The sequence below is a fragment of the Desmodus rotundus genome, chromosome 12, assembly GCF_022682495.2.
Source record: "Desmodus rotundus isolate HL8 chromosome 12, HLdesRot8A.1, whole genome shotgun sequence".
Lineage (NCBI taxonomy): Eukaryota > Metazoa > Chordata > Mammalia > Chiroptera > Phyllostomidae > Desmodus > Desmodus rotundus.
In genome coordinates, this window is record NC_071398.1 from 21,177,071 (window position 1) to 21,199,448 (window position 22,378).

Here is a 22,378-nt window from a genome sequence, read left to right on the forward strand (position 1 = left end):
AGTGAGTGTTAATTTTTACATGAAGCTCAAATTCACACTCCAAGAAGGTAAAGAATTCAGCAGTAGTCTGTACTCAGTGGTGTTTTAATTGAACTGAAATGTCATTTTATGAAATGATGAGAGAGAGAAAATCAGGAAAGGCCCATATTTTGTCACCTGCTCTTAGGAAAAATTATACTTTAGTCAAGCCCAGTTGTATTATCACGAGTTCTTAAGATGTATCCTTTTTTCCTCACTGGAATGTCACTGAGCAGTAGCTGCCTCCACACCCCGTCGGTAGACACAGCTTCAGGAGATGGGGTAGGGTGTGGCACCTTAACTTTCTGTAATCCTTCAAAAGCCTCAGGAAGCAGTGTGACAAGCATAAAGACATCTGTGAAGGGAGCGCTGGCTAGAAATTAATCTGCAGGTCTATTTTAGTGATTTCTAAACTAGCTTAATCCTAGCTTTTACACCACAGACTGACAAGTCTGAATGACCTGGAAGGGAGGCTAGTTTTAAATCCCCCGGAAGTGATTCTCCTAGGTAGCTAGGATGACTTACTGGAAGTGCACATTCCACAGAAGTGACAACCTGGAGAGGGTCCATAGATTTTTTTTAAATAGGGAAGACGCTGCTGCTTTTCAAACATGGTTGGGTCTTCAGTAGGTACTTACCAGTAGGATGGAATTTCTTTGATGTGCTGAGTCAATTGTGAGGGTATGAGCCTATGGAGTTGCAAAGAGCTCATTAGCATAAAAATAAAGACTATCCAAACAAGCACAAGCAAAAGCTATTTAGAGTTCACTATAGCAAGGGATTCAGCCACCATCAATTGTATTTGGCAGAGATTCAAAGGTAGGCAGAGGGGAAGGAAAACTTTATAGTGGGGAAAAAGGGAAGGCTTCGAGTATGCCCTGATTGGAGGCTATAGACAGGCTAGCTAGAAACAGGGCATCCTAGTGATTAATTAGGTGTGCAAATTTGGCTTCCTCTGATCTCAAAATCTCTACTGAATATATACATAGTTGAAAGCAAGGGTACAAATTAGGGAAACTCTTAAATTATTAACCATGTCCTGGCTATTTAGAGCCTATTGCTGCAGGGGTTGTTGTCTGGCTCCCTGGCTGGCTACCAGACAGTAGGTTGGCTTCCTGGGCTGGTAGTTGCCAGTTATGAGCCAGAGTTCTATTTTTGTGCATAGTCTGTGACAGACCTAGGTAGGCCTAGCAGGAATGGAAAATCACCAGGCCGGAAAACTGTACCTTGGGAAACTGTAGCCTGGGAAAATGCCTGCCTGGGAAACTGCCTGCTGACCCTACCCAGGACAAACAGATGCCCGGCTCAGATTGGGGTCTGGGGTCAGCCTATCCAGCATAACAGGATGCAGCTTTAACTTGAGCCTGACAAGATGTATCAAGAACAATGGTCAGCAGAAATGGCACCCAGCAACCAGCTCTAGCCAATCAGACTCTGACACCCCAACCAGTTACCCTTCCTGGGTTTTTGTGCTTAAAAACCCTGCCCTAAGAACAACCAGACAAGTCCTAACCTCCTGGCTGGCTCCCTAAACTCCCTAGGTTGGCCCCACTTTCCTTCTTATTCCCTGCTAATAAACCCTGCTCCTTAGCTCCCTGTGTCCGTCCGTCTGGTTTCTTGAGCAACTCCGACCTGACAGTATGGCTGTTGTCAATTTGTATATTCAACCTCTCACTGGGCAGCAGGCAGAGGTGCATGAGCGACAGGATCTGTGTCGTGCCTGGGCAGGGAGATGGGACTCCTACGGTCCTGAAACTAGACCTGCATGGTTTATAGAAATAACCCCGACTGGGCTTATGGTTAGAGAATGATATTGTTGTCTAACTTTTGGATAGAGTGTTACCTTGTACACAATATTTTTGATATTTGTTGGCATAATCCCACACTTTCTTAGTTGATGATTTCCAATTTCAACTGGATGACGATTTTAATAATATAGATTGGATTAAACCACTTCATTTAAAGAAATATATATTTTCAAGGGAATGCCATTCCTTAATCTTAAATCTGTCAATGGAATATTTGGATTAGGTCTAAATAAACTTTATTTTCTGAATAGACTGAAATCCTAACGTTTCCTAAGCTCCCTGTCAATGGACCCACCCCCGCCTGTAATGCATGGAATTTTTGAAAATTTTAATCATGTTTCTTACGTATCCTCTCCTATCCTGTCCTCTCCTCCAATGAATATTTCTGTGAGAAACATGATTCATTAGCAGGCATGCAGCTGATTTTGGCAGGTCTTCCAAAAGACAAAGGTTGTTTTTACTCATTGGCTACTAAGCTGAATGCTACTGAAAATCAGCCCTGTTTTTATTTTTGTCAAGTTTATAAGTTTATTTTAGATGCCTAGTACTTGTTTCAACAATGTGCTAGCTCAGAATAGGAGCTCTGTGTCCTGGAGTAAATTATTTAACCATTGTGTCTCCTTTTCTCTGATTGTCCGGTGGAGTTAATGGTATCAAATAGCGTAGGGTATTTGTCAGGATCAAATGAGTTAATACATGTACAGCGTTGGGAACATAAGCAGCCAATAACATGTGCCCATTATTTTAGTTCAGGTAGCATTACACAGAGATTAAGAAAATTGAATTACTTTTATTAAAAACCGAACGGCTTTTACTTACTTGAGAATCATGCATTAAAGCCCTTTGTAAAATAAAATTAAATTACTTTTGATTGAGCTATATTAAAATGCTTTCAATATAGCTTGCATCTTTATTTATAAAAGGCTATTGAAATTTTTCACATGCACAATTTATCATCGTCTTTTTAATGGCAATGGTTTTTCTCTTACACGAAGAGTAAATGGTGAGTTTTCTCAGATATTGACCTGAAAGCTGTAAGGTGTGTATGTGTGTGACAATGTCTCAGCAAAAATTGTTTTTCCCCCTAAGAATAGAATATTATAATATTCTAACAGAATTCAATGAAACTTTCCTTATGTAGTCAGTGTATAGAATTTTTTTTTTTTTTTTTACAAAAAAGACTAAAACTATAGTTTCACATTTCCAGCTGTGTATCAAGGTTAATGTGGAAATTCTAATGTCACTATGAAAACACTGAATAAAAAGTAATATGATTTCAGAAAAGCATAGCGTGGCAAGAGTGATGTGCATTTCTTCCCCTAGTAGAAAAAATCATCAATCAAACATTCTCTGCTACCGTTTTGACTTGCACAAGACCTTCCCCCTTGATGGCTGTATGATGGAGTGTTCATGCTCTCCTAGGCTCTTTTCGCTTCGAATGTGCCTTTTTCCTGCCGGTCCAAGTTCCTTTTTCTATTAAGGGTTATCCAACTCCACCTGGTCCCTCTCTGAGATGGGGCAGCAGCGTGGGGGGCCGAGGGTGGGCAGCGAGTGCCGCCGAGCCTCCACCTGCACTGTGGCGTCAGGAACCCTGCGGGAAGGGCGGCCCGCGCCCCTCCAGCCCCTCTTCTGGAAGCGGGGTGCGGGCCAGAGGTCTCTGGCTGGGGGTTGGCAGCCCTGCCTTTCCCATGTGGAGGTGGTGGGGGTACAGTAAGCAACACTGGTAGAGAGAAGTCCCTAGTCTCCCAGAGGCCCATCCTAGAAGTTGGAGAGGGCAGAAAAGAATTTCCATGTTGCTCCTGCAATTTAGAAACCTTCCTTCTAGTGTCAAAAGATAGCGGAGGGGACCTGGGACCTGGGACATAGGGCCTCTACTGGACGGCGGGAAGCACATGCTGGTGATGCCTGCAGACGCGGGAGAGAGGGGAGCAGCTGCAGCACCTGCAGAGCATTGGGGCTGAGTAAAGTCCACAGCCTGGCTGCTCATCCGCTCAGGACCGGGCTGCAGACAGAGAGGGTCCAGGACCAATCGCTCCACTCCGTATTTGGCCCAGGTTCCCCCTGCTTGGCAGCTGCTGTGGTGGACAGTCCTTTGGAGACTTGTAGGGGTGGGCACAAAGGTGGCAGTACTTGTATATATATATATATATATATATATATATATATATATATATATATATATATTTACATTATGTAAATCACATATATGGAATATTTTATGTTGTATATATAACAATAGTATAATATGCAGCATTGCACTGTATATTATATGTATGTAATATGTAGTAATAGTATATAATGTAACATAATCACTATATTACATACACAGTATAAAACAATCACACATGTAAATACACGTGTATCAATGTGTATATAATGTAAATATACCAATATTTATTTACACATAAATACATGTACTTAAACAATATTACGTGTACAGTTATATGTATGTGAAATGCATTCATATTATATGTATACATATAATCACGCTTTATTAGTAATACATTTATATGTGTATAACATGTATACATATATAAATATGTTCATACATATTTTAAAAGGGATACCATACAATAAATGTATGCCATCACTTACTTACGATTTGATGGCCAACTTAGCATTTATACAGGGCCAGCTTATATACACATAACACACACACGCATAACAGTATACACACGTCTATTTTAACATGCATGTATATTACAGCACACACCACACATAGTATACATATTGTACATATGATCACACATGTGTATTATACACAGGATTTAATACAGATATTATACATATGATTTTAATATAGATACAAATATTGTACATACACAAATATTATATATGATGTAATATATGTATCCTATTTTCTACATACTATATGTGTGTATATATGTCCCTGGTGAAGTGACAATGATCTGATATAGTACTTAATTAAAAAACAATACAATTATATTTTAAACTGAAATAATTTGTTATTTCAGATTTGATAAGGTCCTCGCTTAAACGCGTATATACTTATGCACTCTGAGTCATGATTAGATGCACTCTGAAAAGCAGTAAATTAGAGCTAATAATTACTGAAACTTGAGAGGAAGCTGAGAGTTCTGGCTGAGAGATTAATTCAGAACAGTAGATCACTGGCTTGTTTTGACCAGTGTGTAGTACAGGGGTTCTCAGCTGCTGCCCTGTCGACCTCTGGGGCTGGGTGATTCTTTGTCGTGGAGTGCTGCCCTGTGCACTGGAAGATGTTTAGCAACACCCCTGGCCTCCATCCCCTAGATCCCGGTAGTACCTCCAAGTTGTGATGACAGAAGTGTATCCAGAAATTGCTCAATTCCCCTGGGGGGCAAAATCACCCCCAGTTGTGGTCCTCAGCTTTGTATGACCAGAACCTGCATTTGACTGCATTTACTGGTGCAGCCAGAGCAAACTAGTTTTCTGAAACAAAATTCACAGGAGACTGACACTGCAGAATTTCATTTCATTAAAGTCTAGAGGGAAATATTCTTTTTACATACACCAGAATCATTATTGCTGTCTGAGGCCCCCCCTTGCTGGTATCAATACTGTTGAAGATCAAATAGGTAGTAAATAAATAGCTTGGCAGACCTGGCTCGGGAGCATACAACTTCTTGAGAGATCCTTTATTCATGTTGCGGTGGGCGATGAAATCCCTGCACTCCGAACCTGAAGGCATAATCACTGTGGTCATGCTGTTCTTATACACTGGGTTCTAGGCCCCAGTGCAGTTTGTGAATATCAGGGTCCCATGACAATGAGACAAGCGAATTAACCAAACTCTGTGTCTCAGTTACCTCATCTGGAACAGAAGGAGTATTAATGCCACAAAGAGGAGTCCTAGAGATACTATGTGTGAAATGGTGGTTCTTAGCGCCAAGCACCCACTGACCGTGTGCTAGTTATTGTTTTATATAAGAATCATTTAAAAATATTTTGTTGCTACATAAACACACAACACATTGGGGGATATGTATGCTCATGGTGAAGAATCATAACATCACGTGACATCACTCAGGCCAGCAACAAAGGCTTTACCAAACATCAAGGCCCCTGGCCAGCCCCCCTGTGTCCCGTGTGACGTATTCCTCTCTCCACAAATGGAATTGGCACCTCTTCTCTTATTTTCATTCCATTTTTAGCTAAAAATAGAACAGTATTGTATCTCAGTTTATAGTGTCAAAACAAATGAGCAATAAGTATATGCCTTCAGAGCGACTGATTGCACTAGAGGCATTTTATATCCCAAACATTTATTTCTGCGTAATTGACTGTGAATTTCTGTTACATACCCCCGTTTTTTTGGGCTCACTCTCACCTGAATACTGGTAATAATTCAAGAATGACTGTATTTCCAGTCAGCACATACACGTGTCCCCCTTCCCCCCAATAATGCACGCACTCGTGCATGCAGACACACAGGTCATGGTTGCCACATAAAGCATGCTGGCTGTTGCTTGTGGTTGGGCACAATGAGAACCCCCTCAGTACTCCGTGGATTGTATGTCTTTTAATGTCTACACTACTTAATGCTGGCGTTATGAAAACAAGGTTGACAGTGTCAGTATTTCAGCCGATCAGTAGGCATCCAAGCACTGTGGGCCAGTTACCAAGTCCGTGTTGAGTTAGCTAAAAAATTTAAGGTGTGAAAGAAGAACAAGTGAAGTTTAAATGACAATGAGAGCATCTTAAAAAGTAAAATGCTACCTTAGGCAAATTCTTGTGAAAGGCATTAACATGTTAAGTTGGTAAATTTTTACCTACCAGTTATACTTTAGACTTTTAGCTTTATAGAAAAACACATTTCAAATAGCAGGACTGAAGAAAAATATTGTAGTTTTAATATTTTAAGTAGTAAAACTGCTAGAAATTGTTAAAAACTATGTTTAAGCAGAATAAACTTCATAAAAATTTGAGAATGATCTAGAGAATTTGTAGATTAATTTAATTTACATTCAATTGCTTATTATTAATTAAAATTGGGACAGTAACCCTGTATGATGTTAAATTACCAATATGTGTTACATAGTAAATATGAGAGAAATATTTTTCTGGTTAGAGCAACAATGGCAACAACTTAATAACTGTATAAAACAAAAGGCAAATACCTTTGATGGAATGAAGAATTAGTGGAAATCAAATAACCTGTGTGGATATCATGGTCAGCATGAGACTATTACACCTTTTCTCTCTCTTTGTACCTTATTTTTAAATTTTATATGCGATACACATAAAAAGATAATGGATATCGTATATACTTTTCTATATACTTATATATATTTGATATATACATCTTATTGCCTTCTTTCAGAATTAATCACTATGTTAAATTTTATCCTTGTCATTTCCTTATTTTTAAAATTTTAATATTTTTATTGAATTTACTGGGGTGACATTGGTTAATAAAATGATACAGGTTTCAAGTGTACAGTCCTGACACATCTTCTGTATATTGTATTGTTTGTTCACCACCCCAAGTCCAGTCTCCTTAATAGTTTTCTTTAAATCACATATACCCACAAACAACGTATTACTTAGATTTGCTTGTTTTTAAGATTCTCATAACTATGAAACATGTTATATGGCCTACTATAACCTGATTTTTTTCACTAAAAATTTTCTTTCTAAGATCCAACCTTTTGTGTGTGTGTTTCTATTTACTCTTGTATGTTATTGCATTACGAAAAGAACTATGATTTATTGATCTGTTCTTTGGCATTTGGGTGTTTGGATTGTTAACAGTTTTTTGCTATGATGAGCATTGTTGCTAGAAATTGCACCTGTCTCCTGGTGGACATGTGCCAGAGTTGCACTAGGTCAGTGCTTCCCAACTTATTTTCATGGGCTACGGCGCACACTAGTATTTGTGTTGCATCTTCGAGTACGAAGTGAAGTGTCCTGAGAGCAGTGGCTCCTCTCGGGGATGGCCTGTCCAGGAGGACGTGTCAGTGGAGCTGGTGGAACGTGGATTGTGGAGGGTTCAAATGGGCAAATTGTTTTTTAAAAGTGGTTGCTCCAACTTGCAATCCCACTGGTAGTGCATGGGAGCTTTTCGTGACCCGCACTGTCTGGACGATCTGGTGGTGTGAGTCTGCTCATCTGCCACCTGTAAATGGTCCCGAAGTGTAGTCTCGGTTTGCACTTCTTTCTGCCGATGGGTTTGAACATCAATGCATATTGGTTTTGTTTGGTAAACTCTCTGGTCTTGGCTCGTGCTAGTTTTTCTTTTTTTTTTTTTTTTTTTTGCCATTTTTTACAATGTGTTTTCTAACTGATTTAAAGGTAGTTTTTGTGTTTCTTTATTCTATCTTGTTTTCCTTAATTTGGAATACAAATCATATACTATTGTGCAAGTATTTTCAATGTGTTGATGTATTTCTCTTCACTTTACATAAGTTCTTAATTTTCATGTAGTTAAATTTATAAATTATTCCTTATATAAGTTTATTTATAAACTTTATACTAATTAGATATTTTTATTAAAGTAAAACTTTTCCAGTTGAAGATGTATTATTTTGTCACTTCTATGAAGTTTGCCTTCTCCTTTATCGTATTCTCTTGTCTTTAAATTGTTTTTCTTTTATTGTTGAACTTAACAGACCTAAAGGAGAAGACTGCATATAAGCAGTGGGCATCTTGTGAGACATTCAGGTTTTTTTGTTTTGTTGGTGTGTTTCTTTCATCTCTGCAAGCCAGGAAAGCTGTCAGCACTGTACTAATCCGAATGGGTTTTCCCTCTTGGCAGATGACTGTGATGAGCCTCTGGCGTCCGCTCTGCCTCAGGCATCATTCAGCAGTTCCTCCGAGCTCTCTAGCAGCCATGGTCCTGGATTTGCAAGGCTAAATCGAAGAGATGGTAAGTCTACTTTTTTCCCTCTGATTGGTTCATGATGAATTTCATTAATTTTCCATTCTCTTTTGATAAAATCATTATAGGTGATATACTGTAAGCGGAAGTAAGTTTCTAAATAAGCAAATGGCAGAATCTCATGGGATGTACGTGACATGTAGGATTGGTTCTGGAATGGCAGAGGGTCACATCCCATTTAAAACTCCTGCCTGATCATTTCAGCACCTAAAGAACTGAATTCCTTCAATCTGGCAAACTTTTTAATGTATCCTATAAAATAAACTTTTTTACAACAGTACAGATGGTCCCTGATGTATAATGGTTTGACTTAGGATTTTTTGACTTTACGATGTGTGAAAGCAATACGCGTTGATCATTTCCTAGGCTATGATATATGGTGCCACACTCTCCCTGGATGTGGGCAGCAGCAGGATGAGGTGTAGCTCCTCGTCAGGCACACGACCGCAAGTTTAACAACCAATGCTCTACAGTGTACTGTGATTCCAGCGTCTTTGGATGTTGTGTATTGAGCATGTTGAAGGCAGGCTAGGCTAAGTCATGGTGTTCAGTAGGTTAAGTGTATTAAATGCGTTTTTGACTTACGTTCAACTTACTCTGGGTTTAGTGGGAGGTAACTCTATTGTAGGTCAAGGAACATCTGTATACAATTATTATGTATACAGTAGCCATGAAAATGTCATTGGCCCTGTGTTTCAAGATAAGCAAGGAGGTTTGCCAGATGAAATAATTTTAAAAGTTCCTAGTTATTTAAAATAATAAGCTCTCAGTGTGTTGTGCTCTCAGTGTGGACAACGTGGTTTGCTCTCCTGTTGAGGAACGGGAACTTAATCAGTTTTCACACTCCTTTAGGGGTACTCAATTCATATTGTTGATTCTGTGGTTGTGTTTGATTGCTTGGATATATTTAAAGGAAAGTTCAGATAATTAAATGGCAACTTGCTGTGGAAATAACAGAGAATCTCAAAACTGCGCACCGAGGGACAGAACGTTCTTGTGGTCCCTGTTCATAATCTGCTACGGCGCGAACCACCTGTGCGGGGTCTCTGTGGCAGTGCTAACCCAGAAAACATTTTTAACAGCCACGAAGCAATAGGCACTGACATCATGTGTTGTTAAAGCTGTGATTTTCTCATTTATTATGCCCTTCTGGCATTCCATGTGCCAGCCACTTCTGATGTCGCTCCTTGATGTTATCCTTGGTTTTGTTGTTTCTTGTGTGAGGAAGGACATTGAACGCGGGACACAATGAATACACCACATGTGTGTGCGTGTGTATGTGTGTGGCTGTCTGTGTTTTGCCATCTGGTACATATTATAAATGTCTAACAATTCAGCATGATTTTAAATTTAAGCTTATTTTAAAATTTTATCTCATGTTTTTGGAGACAATTACCTTATGTGCGTTTCTTCTTTGTTGTGTAGAATTGACATAATGTGTTTCTGAGTGTGAGAGGACCAGTGGAGAGCCATCACGGAGATCCTCGGACCAGATGGGGGATGGGGGGCCTTGAATGTGTCGGTGTCGGTAATGCTTGTCTGCCGCTTGTGCTTGCCCTGTGGTGAGAGTCATTGGCCCCACTGCACTGTCTCCCCTATTTGCAGTTCTGGACCCCTTATTGGCCACAGGCAAGTGGGCTCTCCTGAGCTCTCTCTGAGGGCCAGTCCTGACCCTCCAGCCGTGGCCCCCCAGTTGGAGAGCTGCCATCACAGCCCTGCTCAGAGGAGGAGGTCCATCTTGTACTCGCTTTTGAAGTAAAGCAGAGTTTAACAGTTGCCATCGCTCCATTTGCGTGATAAAAGCTTTCATAGGATTTGGCCCTTGGAAGGAGATACAAAATTTAATTTAACTCTTTACCTTTATTTCAGTTCTTGAGGTTCAATAAATCACAAAAAAGTATATATGGTATGAATTGTATAAAATTATATTTTTCATTAATTCATATACTCATCAGAAACCTCCATCAGTGGGACTCATTTTCATTCTTAATCTGTTTCTATGGCTCTTGGTGAAACACAATTCAAACTTCATGAATCTCATTTGCATGTTAATGAAACAGAAACAAAACAGGATCATTTTAATTATCTTTTGCTGGTTGTCAACCTACTTGATTACATTTTTCTTTTTCATTTAGTTTTTCTTTTTTTCCCTCTTAATTACATGAAGCATTCACAAAGGAATGTCAGATTTTGAGTGATTTATTGAAGGCTATATATTACTTCTAGTATGGCAACATTGCTTGTAGTATTTAGATCAGGCTATTACCAGGTGATGTATAAATAAACTAAATCAATAAAAAGATCCCAGTGTCCTGGAAAGACAGGTAGGACAACCACTTTCCTGTGGAATCTGGAAAACTTAGAGCCACAGATTAACAGGCAAGAAGTGAGAAATCAAGTTCCACGGCCGCTGCTTTTCATCTGTGAGACAAGAACCGTGAGAATGACTTGGCCTTTAATGGGGGAAGGGGACCAGGAAGAGGCTAACCTGTCCGTTCCTGCCAGCAGGGAAGAAGAAAAATTCATCTTTTTTTGAAGTATATTATTTAAAAATTTCCACTTGAGTGCCATTGCAGGTTGAATCGTGCCCTCCAAAGGATGCATTCAAATCCCAACCTTGATTCCAACGAATGTGATCTTACTTGGACACAGGGTCTTTGCAGATGTAAGCTGAGGTTGTATCGGATTAGAGCGGGCTCCAAGTAAGGCCTCATCAGGAGAATGAGGTTTGGAGACATGCAGAGACAGAAAAGACAGACTGAAGGCTGGGTGAAGACAGAAGCAGAAACTGGAATGATGTAGCTACAAACCAAGAGAGGTCATGCATTGCCAGTAGCTACCCAAAGCAAGGAAGAGGCAAGGAAGGGTTCCTCTCTAAAGCCGACTGAGAGAGATGAAGCTGCTGACATCTTGATTGTGGACTCCTAGCCTCCAAAACTGTAAGAGAAATAATTCTGTTCTTTCAAGCTGCCCAGTTAGCGATACTTGGTTAGCGCAGCCCTGGGAAACTAGGACAAGGGCCATTGAGTAAACGACTCCTTTTCATACTCCCTCTGCACCGGGAAGGTGCAGCTCAGTTTGAACCTGGCAGATTTCATAGCTCAGAGACCTATAATCCAAACTTAACTGTAAACACAAAAAACAATCACGACGAATCCTGGCTCTATAATGAAATTAAATTTCCCTCTGCCTTTCTATAATATTTCCACTGTTGCAGTTTCAGTATTGTTTGAATTATAGTGGGCAGCTCAGATTTTTGCTATTGTTGATGTAGACTTCAGGTTCTAGTGCACCATTTGATGGTCCAAATGTGTTCATAGGACAGAATTTAAAGAAGCCAAATATGCAGAATGGTTCCCGAGGTTGTATTGGAATCCCAGTGAAAGTTTGTATTTCCATGTCCTTGGAAACCTGGGAAATGGGTTATTGCAAACTGTTGTACTTGTGCATGCAAGTAAAACAATAAAGTAGTAAGTGAGATTATTGTACACGGCAAAAATAAAGTTTTTATGTATGTGAGTGTAAACATACACAAGTGTATGGACATGTATGTAAGTACATGACAGATCGCTTCCATAATGACAGATCCAGGCACACTTCACTGTATTGCTCTTCGCGGATGTTACGTTTTGCACACACTGAAGGCAAGACCCTCCACCAGCCGAAAGATGATGACTTGCTTTACTGAGATACTCTGTTGTGGTGGTCTGGGACTGAGCCCATAACAGTCCTGAGCTATACGTATTTTCTCTCATCTATTGTGAAAGGTCAAGATATTTCCTGTGTGGCTAAAAAGTTGAATGTTTGCCTGTATTTTCCCATTATCTGGTTTTTTAAATCACAGCTAAGCCCTTCTACTCTAAATGCTGATGAAACAGTGCTTTGCCAGGCATACAGGATCTGCTGTTAAAATCAAGCATCTGCAGCGAAATTAGCGACAGAGAGAACTCTCATTCTTGGATGGACTTCTACTGAGAATCACTATAACCTTCTATGAAGAATTATTTGGTGATTCTTACTGCCCTGAATCATTGTGCCTGTTCTCATTCAACTATTATTTTTAAATTAAAATCCCAAAGATAAATTCCCAAGGTATGGGTGATGCATCTCAGTGCTTAAGAGGACAGATGAGGTAAATGTTTCCTGCTGTTAAACATACTACATGGGATCTTTCATAATGATTACATTTAAAAGATGATAACATTAATATATTTGGTAACCGATACTATCTTTATGGGGAAGAGAATAAGAGATGAATTTTGCACAGGACTGAAAAGAACACAGTCTACGTAACATGGAGTCTCATTGGCACAGTGGCTGTGGGTCTGGGATGTACCTGAAAGGTCCCCGGGGCCAGAGAGGGGGCGGGCCAGCCTCTCTGCCCGAGCAGGGTACTGCGTTAACTGCGTCGGGGAAGGCCTGTACTTGCAGCATTTGTTAGAGAAGCAAGCAGTTTATTTGCTTCTATATCAAATGCATCCCCACCCCACCCAGGGACTGATGTGCCGAGTAAGCCCTTGGCACCTCAATAATTACTTGAATTGCAAGGGTCCCACCCCTCCATGCTGATTCAGGCTGTGGCACATGACTTCTTATTAGCTCAGCGTAATTTTTCTTCCAAGTGGCCTAAGTGATCTCTGGGATTAGGAGGTGTACAGTTGTTACCATCGAGACCAGAGTTCTTAAATCCAACCAAATCGCTGAGCATCACCCCTGTAGTCACAGAACGCACATTTCCCCGGCACACTTGAACCTCAGCTACCCTGCTCTGCTCTGTCTTTCGTGCCCTCTCCCGAGGATTGTAAAATTTGAGGTGAAGAGCAGACACTTTTGGTATTAGGCATATCTGGAGTCAATTCAGCATTCCTGGGTTTATATCCCTGCTACTTCTTACTCATTTAAGGACAGGAACGACATTTAACCTCTCTGCTCTAATTCTCTAGTTTTCTACTGGCAGCATAAGGAAAGTACTGAAATGCTATTGGCCTTGTTGAAAATGATCGCAGTGCTGTGGTGTGGTCACAAGAATTGCAAAAGCACAGTCCCAAGAGAGTGTTGAACAGTTTCAAAGAGTGACCTGCCAATTAACCCCATTTTAGCGAACCTCAAAGGACTAAATATATACACTAATTTATACAAAGGTAATCTCAGGGAATTCAGGCTTCTACATAAATCTGGTAGGAAGATTCGATTTATTCCTGGTTAATTATAAAGCAAAGCAGGGTCAAAGACTTACAGTTATATTTTATATGTTCATTATTAGCTTGAAGGAAAGAAGAAATGTTCTCATATGTCCTTAGTCAAAGTCTGTGAATTAGGGTGAGCTGACGGTTTTACTGAAAATATTTTTACTTTTTTAGTAATTGGACATTGGTTTGTGAAGTTAAAAAAAACCTTGCGTGTTGGTAAAGGTGTGGAGAATGAAGGTGCAGATCAATTTTACTGTCAGTGGTGTGTCACTTGTGCTTCTCGATTATATTCCGTGTACTGGCCTTGAGAAGGTGAAATGACAATGACTGCAGATTTACATCTTATTTCTCCATAAGCTCGTATCCTGTATCATTAAAGCAGAGGCGAGTTTGCTGTCGCTTGTGGGATTAATACAGAATCACTTCTGTCAGTTCGTTTGATTGAACACAGCGATGATCGTCCACCTGACCTTTCGGTTCTCCCCTTCCTTTGGATGCTGCACTCCCTTCCGGCCCCCTGCTGGGCCCCCTTCCTTAAGGAGATGTCCCACCCTCTTCTAGTTTTGGTGGACCCTCCTTCTTACCCTTCATCACTCTTGTCTGCCCTGCAGCACACCTTCTTGACCTCCAAATCTGCCTGATGATATAACATGAGTGAATGTGCCAAGTAGCCACTTCTAAGTAGTTTATAATGGTAACAAAATGCTGGTTTCGGAATCATGAAAACTGGATTATAATACTCAATTGTGGGTGGCCTTTGAGAAATGACATTTCTTCTCTTTGTTTTCCTTTCCTATACAAGTATGGGATTGATTTTGAGGATTTCTAAATTCTATGACAACGCACCTTTTATTTGTAATATTCTATGACAACGTCTTTTCTTTCTAGCTCTAGTAATGGACATTGCAAAGCATGTAAGTGAGTGAAGTTGATTCAGTAGGAGGGTAAGGGGAGTACCTCGAGGCAGATTGTCCTAAGGCATCTCAAACTAGAAGACACAGAATGCTGCTGGCTTAGGAAATGTCTTTAACTATTATAAAATCTAGGAATTCAAATTATAAATATGACCTTACTGAAATCACTACAGTGACTCAAATTTGGTCAATTAAAATATATTCACAAAGTTAAAAATTATCAATAATACATGACATATTTCTTGGTGTATCTCTGATATTTTCCACATTGTTGAGCAGGAAAATTTCACATGTAGGCACAGTGAAAATAAAGTGAGTTAAGTACTCAGGTGGTGTCTTAGGTCGGGTCCTCCAAGAAGCACACCGGGGCTGGCGACTGAGGTGCCGGCAGCCAATTAGGGGACAGCCTCCAGGAGAAAGTGGGGAGGGAGTGGAGGAAGCAGGGAGAAGAAGCAGAAGCAGCCACCATTTCAGCTGAAGTCCCACACACAGCCTGATCCCCCAGGAAACTCTGGATGACACAGTTTTGCTTAAGACTTTGTCCTACCTCCTGGTCAAGGAACTGGGTTTAGCAGGGTGGTTGGCTGTATGATTAATTTAGAAAAGTTAGTATCTTAGTCAGCATACGCTGCTGTAACAAAATGCCATCGACTAGGTGGCTTAAACAACAGATACTTGTTTCTCCCAGTGCTGGAGGTGGGGAAGTCAAGGTCAGAGTGTCAGCAGATTTGCTCCTGGGCGAGAGAGCTCACTTTCTGGCTTGTACACAACTGCCCCTCACTGTGGGCGCCTGTGGCCTGCCCCTGGCGCAGGCATGTGGCAAGGGAGCTTGCTGTCTTCCTCTCTTCCTAGGGACACTGACCCCAGCACGAGGGCTTCACAACGTGTGGATTTGGGAGAGGCACAAACGGTCAGCTCATAACAGCTGCATTTCTATAAACTGGTGAGGTAGCTAGAGAGGGTGAATGGCTTAAGGTTATCTGAGAGAAACCAAGGTAGCCAGCCAGGCCTTCAGGAGCAAAGGTTCTGGAGGGAAAGGAAATATCATATAGTGAGCCTGACATTTTCTGCCCCAAGTAACAGAGCTTCAAAACATATAAAGAAAATGGACAGAAATAGTAGGAGAGATGGACAATATAATTGAAACCCAAAACACTGTGAAGGTTTTTAAATATTGCTCTCTTTGTAGCTTCAAGAATTAGGCAAAAAAAGCCCAGTAGAAATACAGAGGATTTTAACAGCAAAGTTGATTAATTTGACAAAGTATGTAAATATGTAATTTATATTATAATGTGTTGCAATATAAAACTCTGCTTCCAACAACTCCAGAATTCACATTCTTATCCAGTGTACCTAGAATATTTACTTAAATTTATTCTGGGTCATAAACAGTAGTTCAATAAATCTCAAATTTATTTATTTCAATAAATCTGTACAGTTAGTGCCTGGGTACAATTAAGCTAGAAATCAATAATTAAAAGTATTAAAAAACCCAGAAAGGTGTGGAATTTAATTAATATACTTCTCAAAAAGAAATCTCAGTGGAAATCAGAGAACATTTTAACTCAATGATAATAAAATACTCTAGGTCACAATTGTAAGCTACAGCTTAGACCAAATTAATAGCCTTAATTGCATATATTACAAAAGAAAGAAAACTAAATATTAACAATCCATCCATTGCCTATTTCTCAATGTCTCAAGAAATTAGAAGAGCAATAAATGTAACTGAAAGTAAGGAATAGGACAGGAAGAAAAGTGCATTAGTTAACAAAATAATGTGCAATACAGATAATCAATAAGACAAAAAATATGATATTTTAACAAACTTCCTGCTAATAATTGTGAAAAGTTAGATGAATTAAAAAATTATTTGAAAAACATGATCTGCAAAAGTGGATCTAAGAAATGAAACGGAAAATGTAAATATTTCTATGTCTGTTAAAGAGAGTAAATCCATAATTCACATGTTCCAACAGAGAAAACTCCAGGCTACAATGCCTTCATATGTGAATTCTTTCAAACACTTAAAGGAAGACAAAACTCTATTCTTACGTATTTTCTTCCAGAGGCCAGTAAAAGAGTCAAAATACTCCCCAACTTCTATGAGGCCAGCGTAACCTTGATGCCAAACCTTGTCAAGGACAAACAAGAAAGGAAAATTAAAAGCGATTCTCTCTCATGAATATAAATGCAAAATACTCTAAACAAAACATTAGCATACATGCGTAGACTCGGAATGAGAATGCACACTCTCGGCTGCTATGCCCACGTGCTCTGACATCGTGGTGGGTTGGTTGCTAAGCACAGAAACAGTGAAAGCAGGGGCTCAGCGCTTTCTTCACCAATACTGCACTGAAGTACCCTGAGCGTCTTCCCCAGGAGAGGATGGAGCAGAAGTATGAGGAGAGCTAGCAGTAGAAAGCCGTCCTTTTTGCATTCACTGGTATGAGAGAGTACTATAATTAAAGATGTGTTGTAATCTATCAGACACTTCTTGGATGACACACCCTCTCAGCCCCACGTGTTTCTCCACCCAGGGTGGTAAGGACCAAGTCCAGCTTCCCACAGGTCTAACAAGGGCCTCATCTTGGGCTGTACCACTTGCTCGTGGCTTCCTGCCCTGTGGCTCCCCTGATGCTGAGGGATGATCTGCCGCAGAGAATCCATGGGCATCATAAATTCCATGGTGGGTTATGGGATATATTGCCTGCCTGGGAGGCTAACCTTGACACATAGAGTGTGAAAACTGATCGATAAAATCTTCCCCCTTTTGTCTTACGGGTGGAAAGTTCTGAGATGTATCTCATAAGGCTTCTCAGAAGCGTTACACGGCTCATTATATTCATATATTTTTTCCCTGATTTTGTTTGCCTGTGTTCTCTTGTATCTCGTTGAGCTTCTTTAAAGATGATTATTTTGAATTCTTTGTTAGGCAGTTTGTACACCTTCATGTCTTCATGGTTGGTGACTGGAAGTCTATTAGTGTCCTTTGGTGGTGTCATGTGTGCCTGATTCTTTTGTGGTCTGTGTATCCTTGCATTGTTGTCCCTGCATTTGAAGGGGCATCACTGGGCAGGTGCCTGGGAAGGCAGGATTGGTCCCAAACTGTGTCTGGGAGGGGCTGGGACCCCTCACAGGGTTGCTTCAGGGTCCATAGCTGGGACCAAGATCTGCAGATCCGTGACTGGGGTCATGGGTCAGTGTGCCTCCTGCCAGGTCCTTGGCGGGGGGCTGACTCTCCCCAGACTGAGGCAGAGCAGCGCTGGACAGGGGTCACCAGGCTGCTTCAAGATGTGTAGTCAAACCAAGGTCAGCAGGCCTGGTTTCAGGGGCCTGGAGGAACGTGACTCATGCCAGGTCCCTGCATGGACAGGACAGCTCTTGGACTGTGGCTGAGAGGAGATGGAGCCAGGTCACAAGGCCACTTCAGGGTCTCCACTTGGACCAAAGTAGGCACAGATGGGAGCGTCTCCCTCCATGTCCCCGAGTGCGGAGGGCTGCTTCTGGATTGTAGCTGCAAGGGGTGCTAGAGCTGGGTTACTGGACCAGTTCTGTACCCACAGTCAGAGCAAGGCCAGAGGGCCTAACTCTGGGGTAGGACTTGGCTTGTCTCCTGGCAGGACTGCTCCCTGATGGCAGCCGTGGGGGGCGGGGGTGGGGTCTGGACCACTGCACCATCTGCAGGTGGACTGAAGTCGGCTTGTCTGCCACAGGGACACAGATGGGTGTGACTCCTGCCTGCTCTCTGGGTGGGCAGAACAACTGCTTTTGGACCACGGCTTGGACCAAAATGGGTGGGCCTGCCTCCAGGGGCATAGTCTTGAGTGTCTCCTTGTGGGTCGCTGGGAGGGCAGGGCAGCTCCTGACCTGCAGTTGGACCCCATGGCTCCCACTGGGAACACCTGTCTGTGGATGGCAGGCGGATCGCTGTGTGGAGGGGCTGTGAGCTGGAGACCTCCTGTCCTGCCTTCTTGCTCAGGTCACTTCATACACATGTTATCCAGCTCAGTTCTGTAACTTAAAATCCTTTTCCATGAATTCTCTTATTTGATTTTTAACTTTAATCCTTCTGAAGGCTGCTCTGTAGATGGGATTTCATGGGAAAAAGATGTAGAAAAACTGCACGATTTTATAAGGACTTCTCTGTGTTTCTCCTCAAAGAGGACTTTATACCAGATTTTCTCCCCCAGTGGGAAGTGTCAGGGCCTCTGAGTTCTAGTAATTGAAGTAGAGAGCTAGCCTAAAGTCACATTTAAGTGTTTGGAGGATTATTTATTATTTTTCTCTTATCTTTTTTTATCTTTTAAAAAATTAACATATAATAAATATGAACAATAGAAAATAAAATGGACACATATAAAATATAACTGACTTAATGGACTCTATAAAAATATCTGACTGTATAAAAGTGAAAAACAAGGTCAGAGACTCTGTGCCAAAATGAGAATGTTTATATGGGTTCTTTGGAAGCCTCAGCCTTGACCTTGGCATTGTGCATGCCCTCCCTGAATGAGCCGGTCCACCGCCAGGGCCTCAAGAGCAGGCCTGTGCAGACACCTCCTACGTATGCACGTGCTGGAGGAGGGACGTGTCTGACAATCTCCTTTCTTCATATCAACTGTCTGCCGGGGTTTCCCAGCCGCCTGCGAGATGTCCTCACTAAGAAGCTCAATATATCTTAGGTTAAATATATCACCTCCAAACCCGCTTCTACTTGTAATCAGTATTCTTTCCAGGTTCCTTGTGGTTATCTTAATCACCGTGGCTTAAAATTAAAAGAATCGCCTTTTATTTATCCCCTGTTTCTTCTTCCCGAAGGTATAAATCCTGTGCACTCATGGCTTGCAGTCTCTCTTACACTCCATTTGTTTTCATTGCTACCACCCCAGTGCGATTGTTTGATTTCTATACAATGTTATTTTCATATACCCATACCTGGTCATACACTTTCGAGGCTTTCCTCAAGAAAAGTAAATTTTAGTTGTACATCTGAAACTAGTGTTGTTATGTCAACTGTACTTTAATTTTAAAAAATGTAAAGCACAGTTGTGACCTTGTGTTTTGCTTGCTTAGGACTTTCAGTCCCACCTCCACGGCATGTATGGGTGCTTCCGAATGCGCTTCCTGAGTCCAGCTAATATTCTGCAGGGGTTGAGCAGATGATTTGTTAACTTCAGGGAAGAGGGAATTAAAAAACATGAACTTTCAGAAATTAAACTATTCAATAATCTGTGAATTGTCTACCACTCACTGAGTTTCCCTCAACGGCCCGGTCTTTGCCATCACTGATATGTATCAGACTTGTTCTCCTCCTGTTAGTACTACATACATGTTATCAATTCTGTGGTTAGTGAAAATACATAAAGGTTGATGCATCATTGATGCATGAGAGCACAAAAGAAATAAGCATATAAGAAATAGAACTTTAGAACATGTCATAAACATAAGGAGTGACTGTGATTTCAGTATGAAGACTAAAATATATGAACTGGGATATGCGACTATTTGAATGTGCTGATTTCATATGAGCAACTAAATAAGAAAAGTGCTGGCTAGACAAAGCGAAGACATTGGACCTACTGGACAAAGATTTTAAATCAATTCTGTAAAATATGCTCAAAGAACTAAAGGAAACCAGGAGACTCATGTCTCAACAGAGGATATCAATAGTTACAAATGATAAAAAGGAGCTAAACCACTGATTTCTAATGTGTTATAAGAGTAGCACTACATACGCATCGGGGTTGCCCTCCTAATATCAAAACCGCATCTCATTACTAATAATAAGCAAAGAAGAACAAGCTGTTTGCAAAGTCCCTCTCTTAGAAAAGACATTAGCATAAACTGATTTTCAGTGGCTCTGAATGTGCAGGAGTAAATACTGTGAGAGTGCTGGTAGGCTCCTGTTTTCTTCAATGGAAGAACTACTTTCGATTTCTGCATTTTCATCCTGCTGTTGCTTATATGAGAGCAAAATACTCACCAAACTTTCAATGTGGCTTGCTTTTGTGAACCGGACTGTAGGAGAAAGCGCTTTTCCTTTTATTTTGGGTCACTTTGTGCCATTTTGCAGGCAGGAAACGTTGCGTACCTGGACTGAGGCAGCGCTGGGTAGACGGCAGAAGGGGAGAGTCGCAGCCAGCAACGCGTCTGAACGTGTCTGACCTCTTACCAAACTGGGGTCCTTGGGAAGTGTACAAAAAAGTGGGCAGTAGATTCTGCTTTTCTGCACTAAAATATGCTGATTGATGTTGGACAAGGTTAGCCCATAAACCCCTAATCATGGTGAAATAGAGGCATTTTTAAGGATAACAATTCCTTGAGAGGCTATTTCTATAAGTGGGATGTGAGGATTAGAAATGGGCGCGACCTTCCCTCTTGCCCGTCGTCTCCCTTCCTAGCTCAGCCAGGCACACCATCCAGAGCTTAAGGGAAAGGGGGTCACCTCACAGCTTGGGAACAAAGAAGGTACCTTTTAGGTCTGAAATATAAATGTGATTTGCAAGAAAACTGACTAGCCTGAAGGAAAGCTTGGAAAGGAAGGAAGAAGGTCAGATGTGAGCTCATTTTCCCTCAAGTCCTGTCCTCAGACTAAGTCCATAGCAGGAAGCATCTCAGAACCCTTCATTCTCATTCAATGGTCTGAATGGGAAAGAGGTGCTTCCAGCAGGTGTCTGGAGAAGAGTCTGTCCCCACCCCGAGAGAAGCCACTGAACCATCCCGTGGCTGCAATGCAGAAACAGTGGTGTGGGGAAACCCGGCGTCAGCGCCAGATGGCATGTGAGGAGGACCAGGAGCTCCTGTGGGCACCAGGAGAGCGTGCAGAAGTTCGGGAGTGGAGCGTGGGCGTGGGAAAAGGGTCCTACCTGGACGGGAGGAAGAACATCAGCAGGTTGTGATGAGGCGCGTCCTGACTGACCTGCAGCAGATGACCAAGAGCAGAGCGGAGGCTGCTTGAATGTCGGGGTCGTTCACTGTCCATGTAGATGACCAAGAAGGGGTCCTCCTGCACTGCCCAGGACTTAAGTCCAGGGTCAGCGGGAATGGAGGGAGGACCCTGCAAACATTTTGAAGCTGACAGACATATAATCCTGAATTGCCTGAGCAATCCATGAACTGGACTGAGTTCCTATGAAATGATTAGATTGATTTTCTCCATCAGACAGGAGCTCAAGAGAGAAAATTAGATTGAGTAGGGGAAAAAATGCATTTTTCATACCTGAGGGTGTAGCTGAGAAATTCATCACCTCAGTATGATTCCAACTGCTTTGCTAAAGTAGCTTATCTGAGATACAGTTAATAACCTGCTGGCTTGCCAGAGCCCTCTGTGAGCGCAGAACTGTCAGGTTGGGTGCTTGAAATCTGCCATGGAGGGAGCATTTACACCACAGGAATTGACAAATGCTATCAAAGCGGACTTTCCCCCCCAGAGAACAACTTATTAAAAACTTACCAGCATACCACTTACCTGGGCTTATCTCTTATGAGCCAAAATATAATGATGTTGGGAAAAAAGATATTGCAATTTCTTTTAAAAATTGGACTGTCATGCAAAATATTTAATAT

General features: G+C 41.4%; 1 protein-coding gene across 1 annotated transcript in view; it reads left to right on the forward strand.

The window, feature by feature from the left end:
• The window catches only part of CNTNAP4 (contactin associated protein family member 4), a 236,478-nt gene that overhangs the window by 31,484 nt on the left and 182,616 nt on the right, over window positions 1-22,378 (forward strand). Inside the window, exon 2 of the mRNA XM_024555910.4 lies at window positions 8,584-8,694. Within this exon, the coding sequence (XP_024411678.2) occupies window positions 8,584-8,694 (111 nt within the window). The remainder of the gene's footprint in view (window positions 1-8,583; window positions 8,695-22,378) is intronic.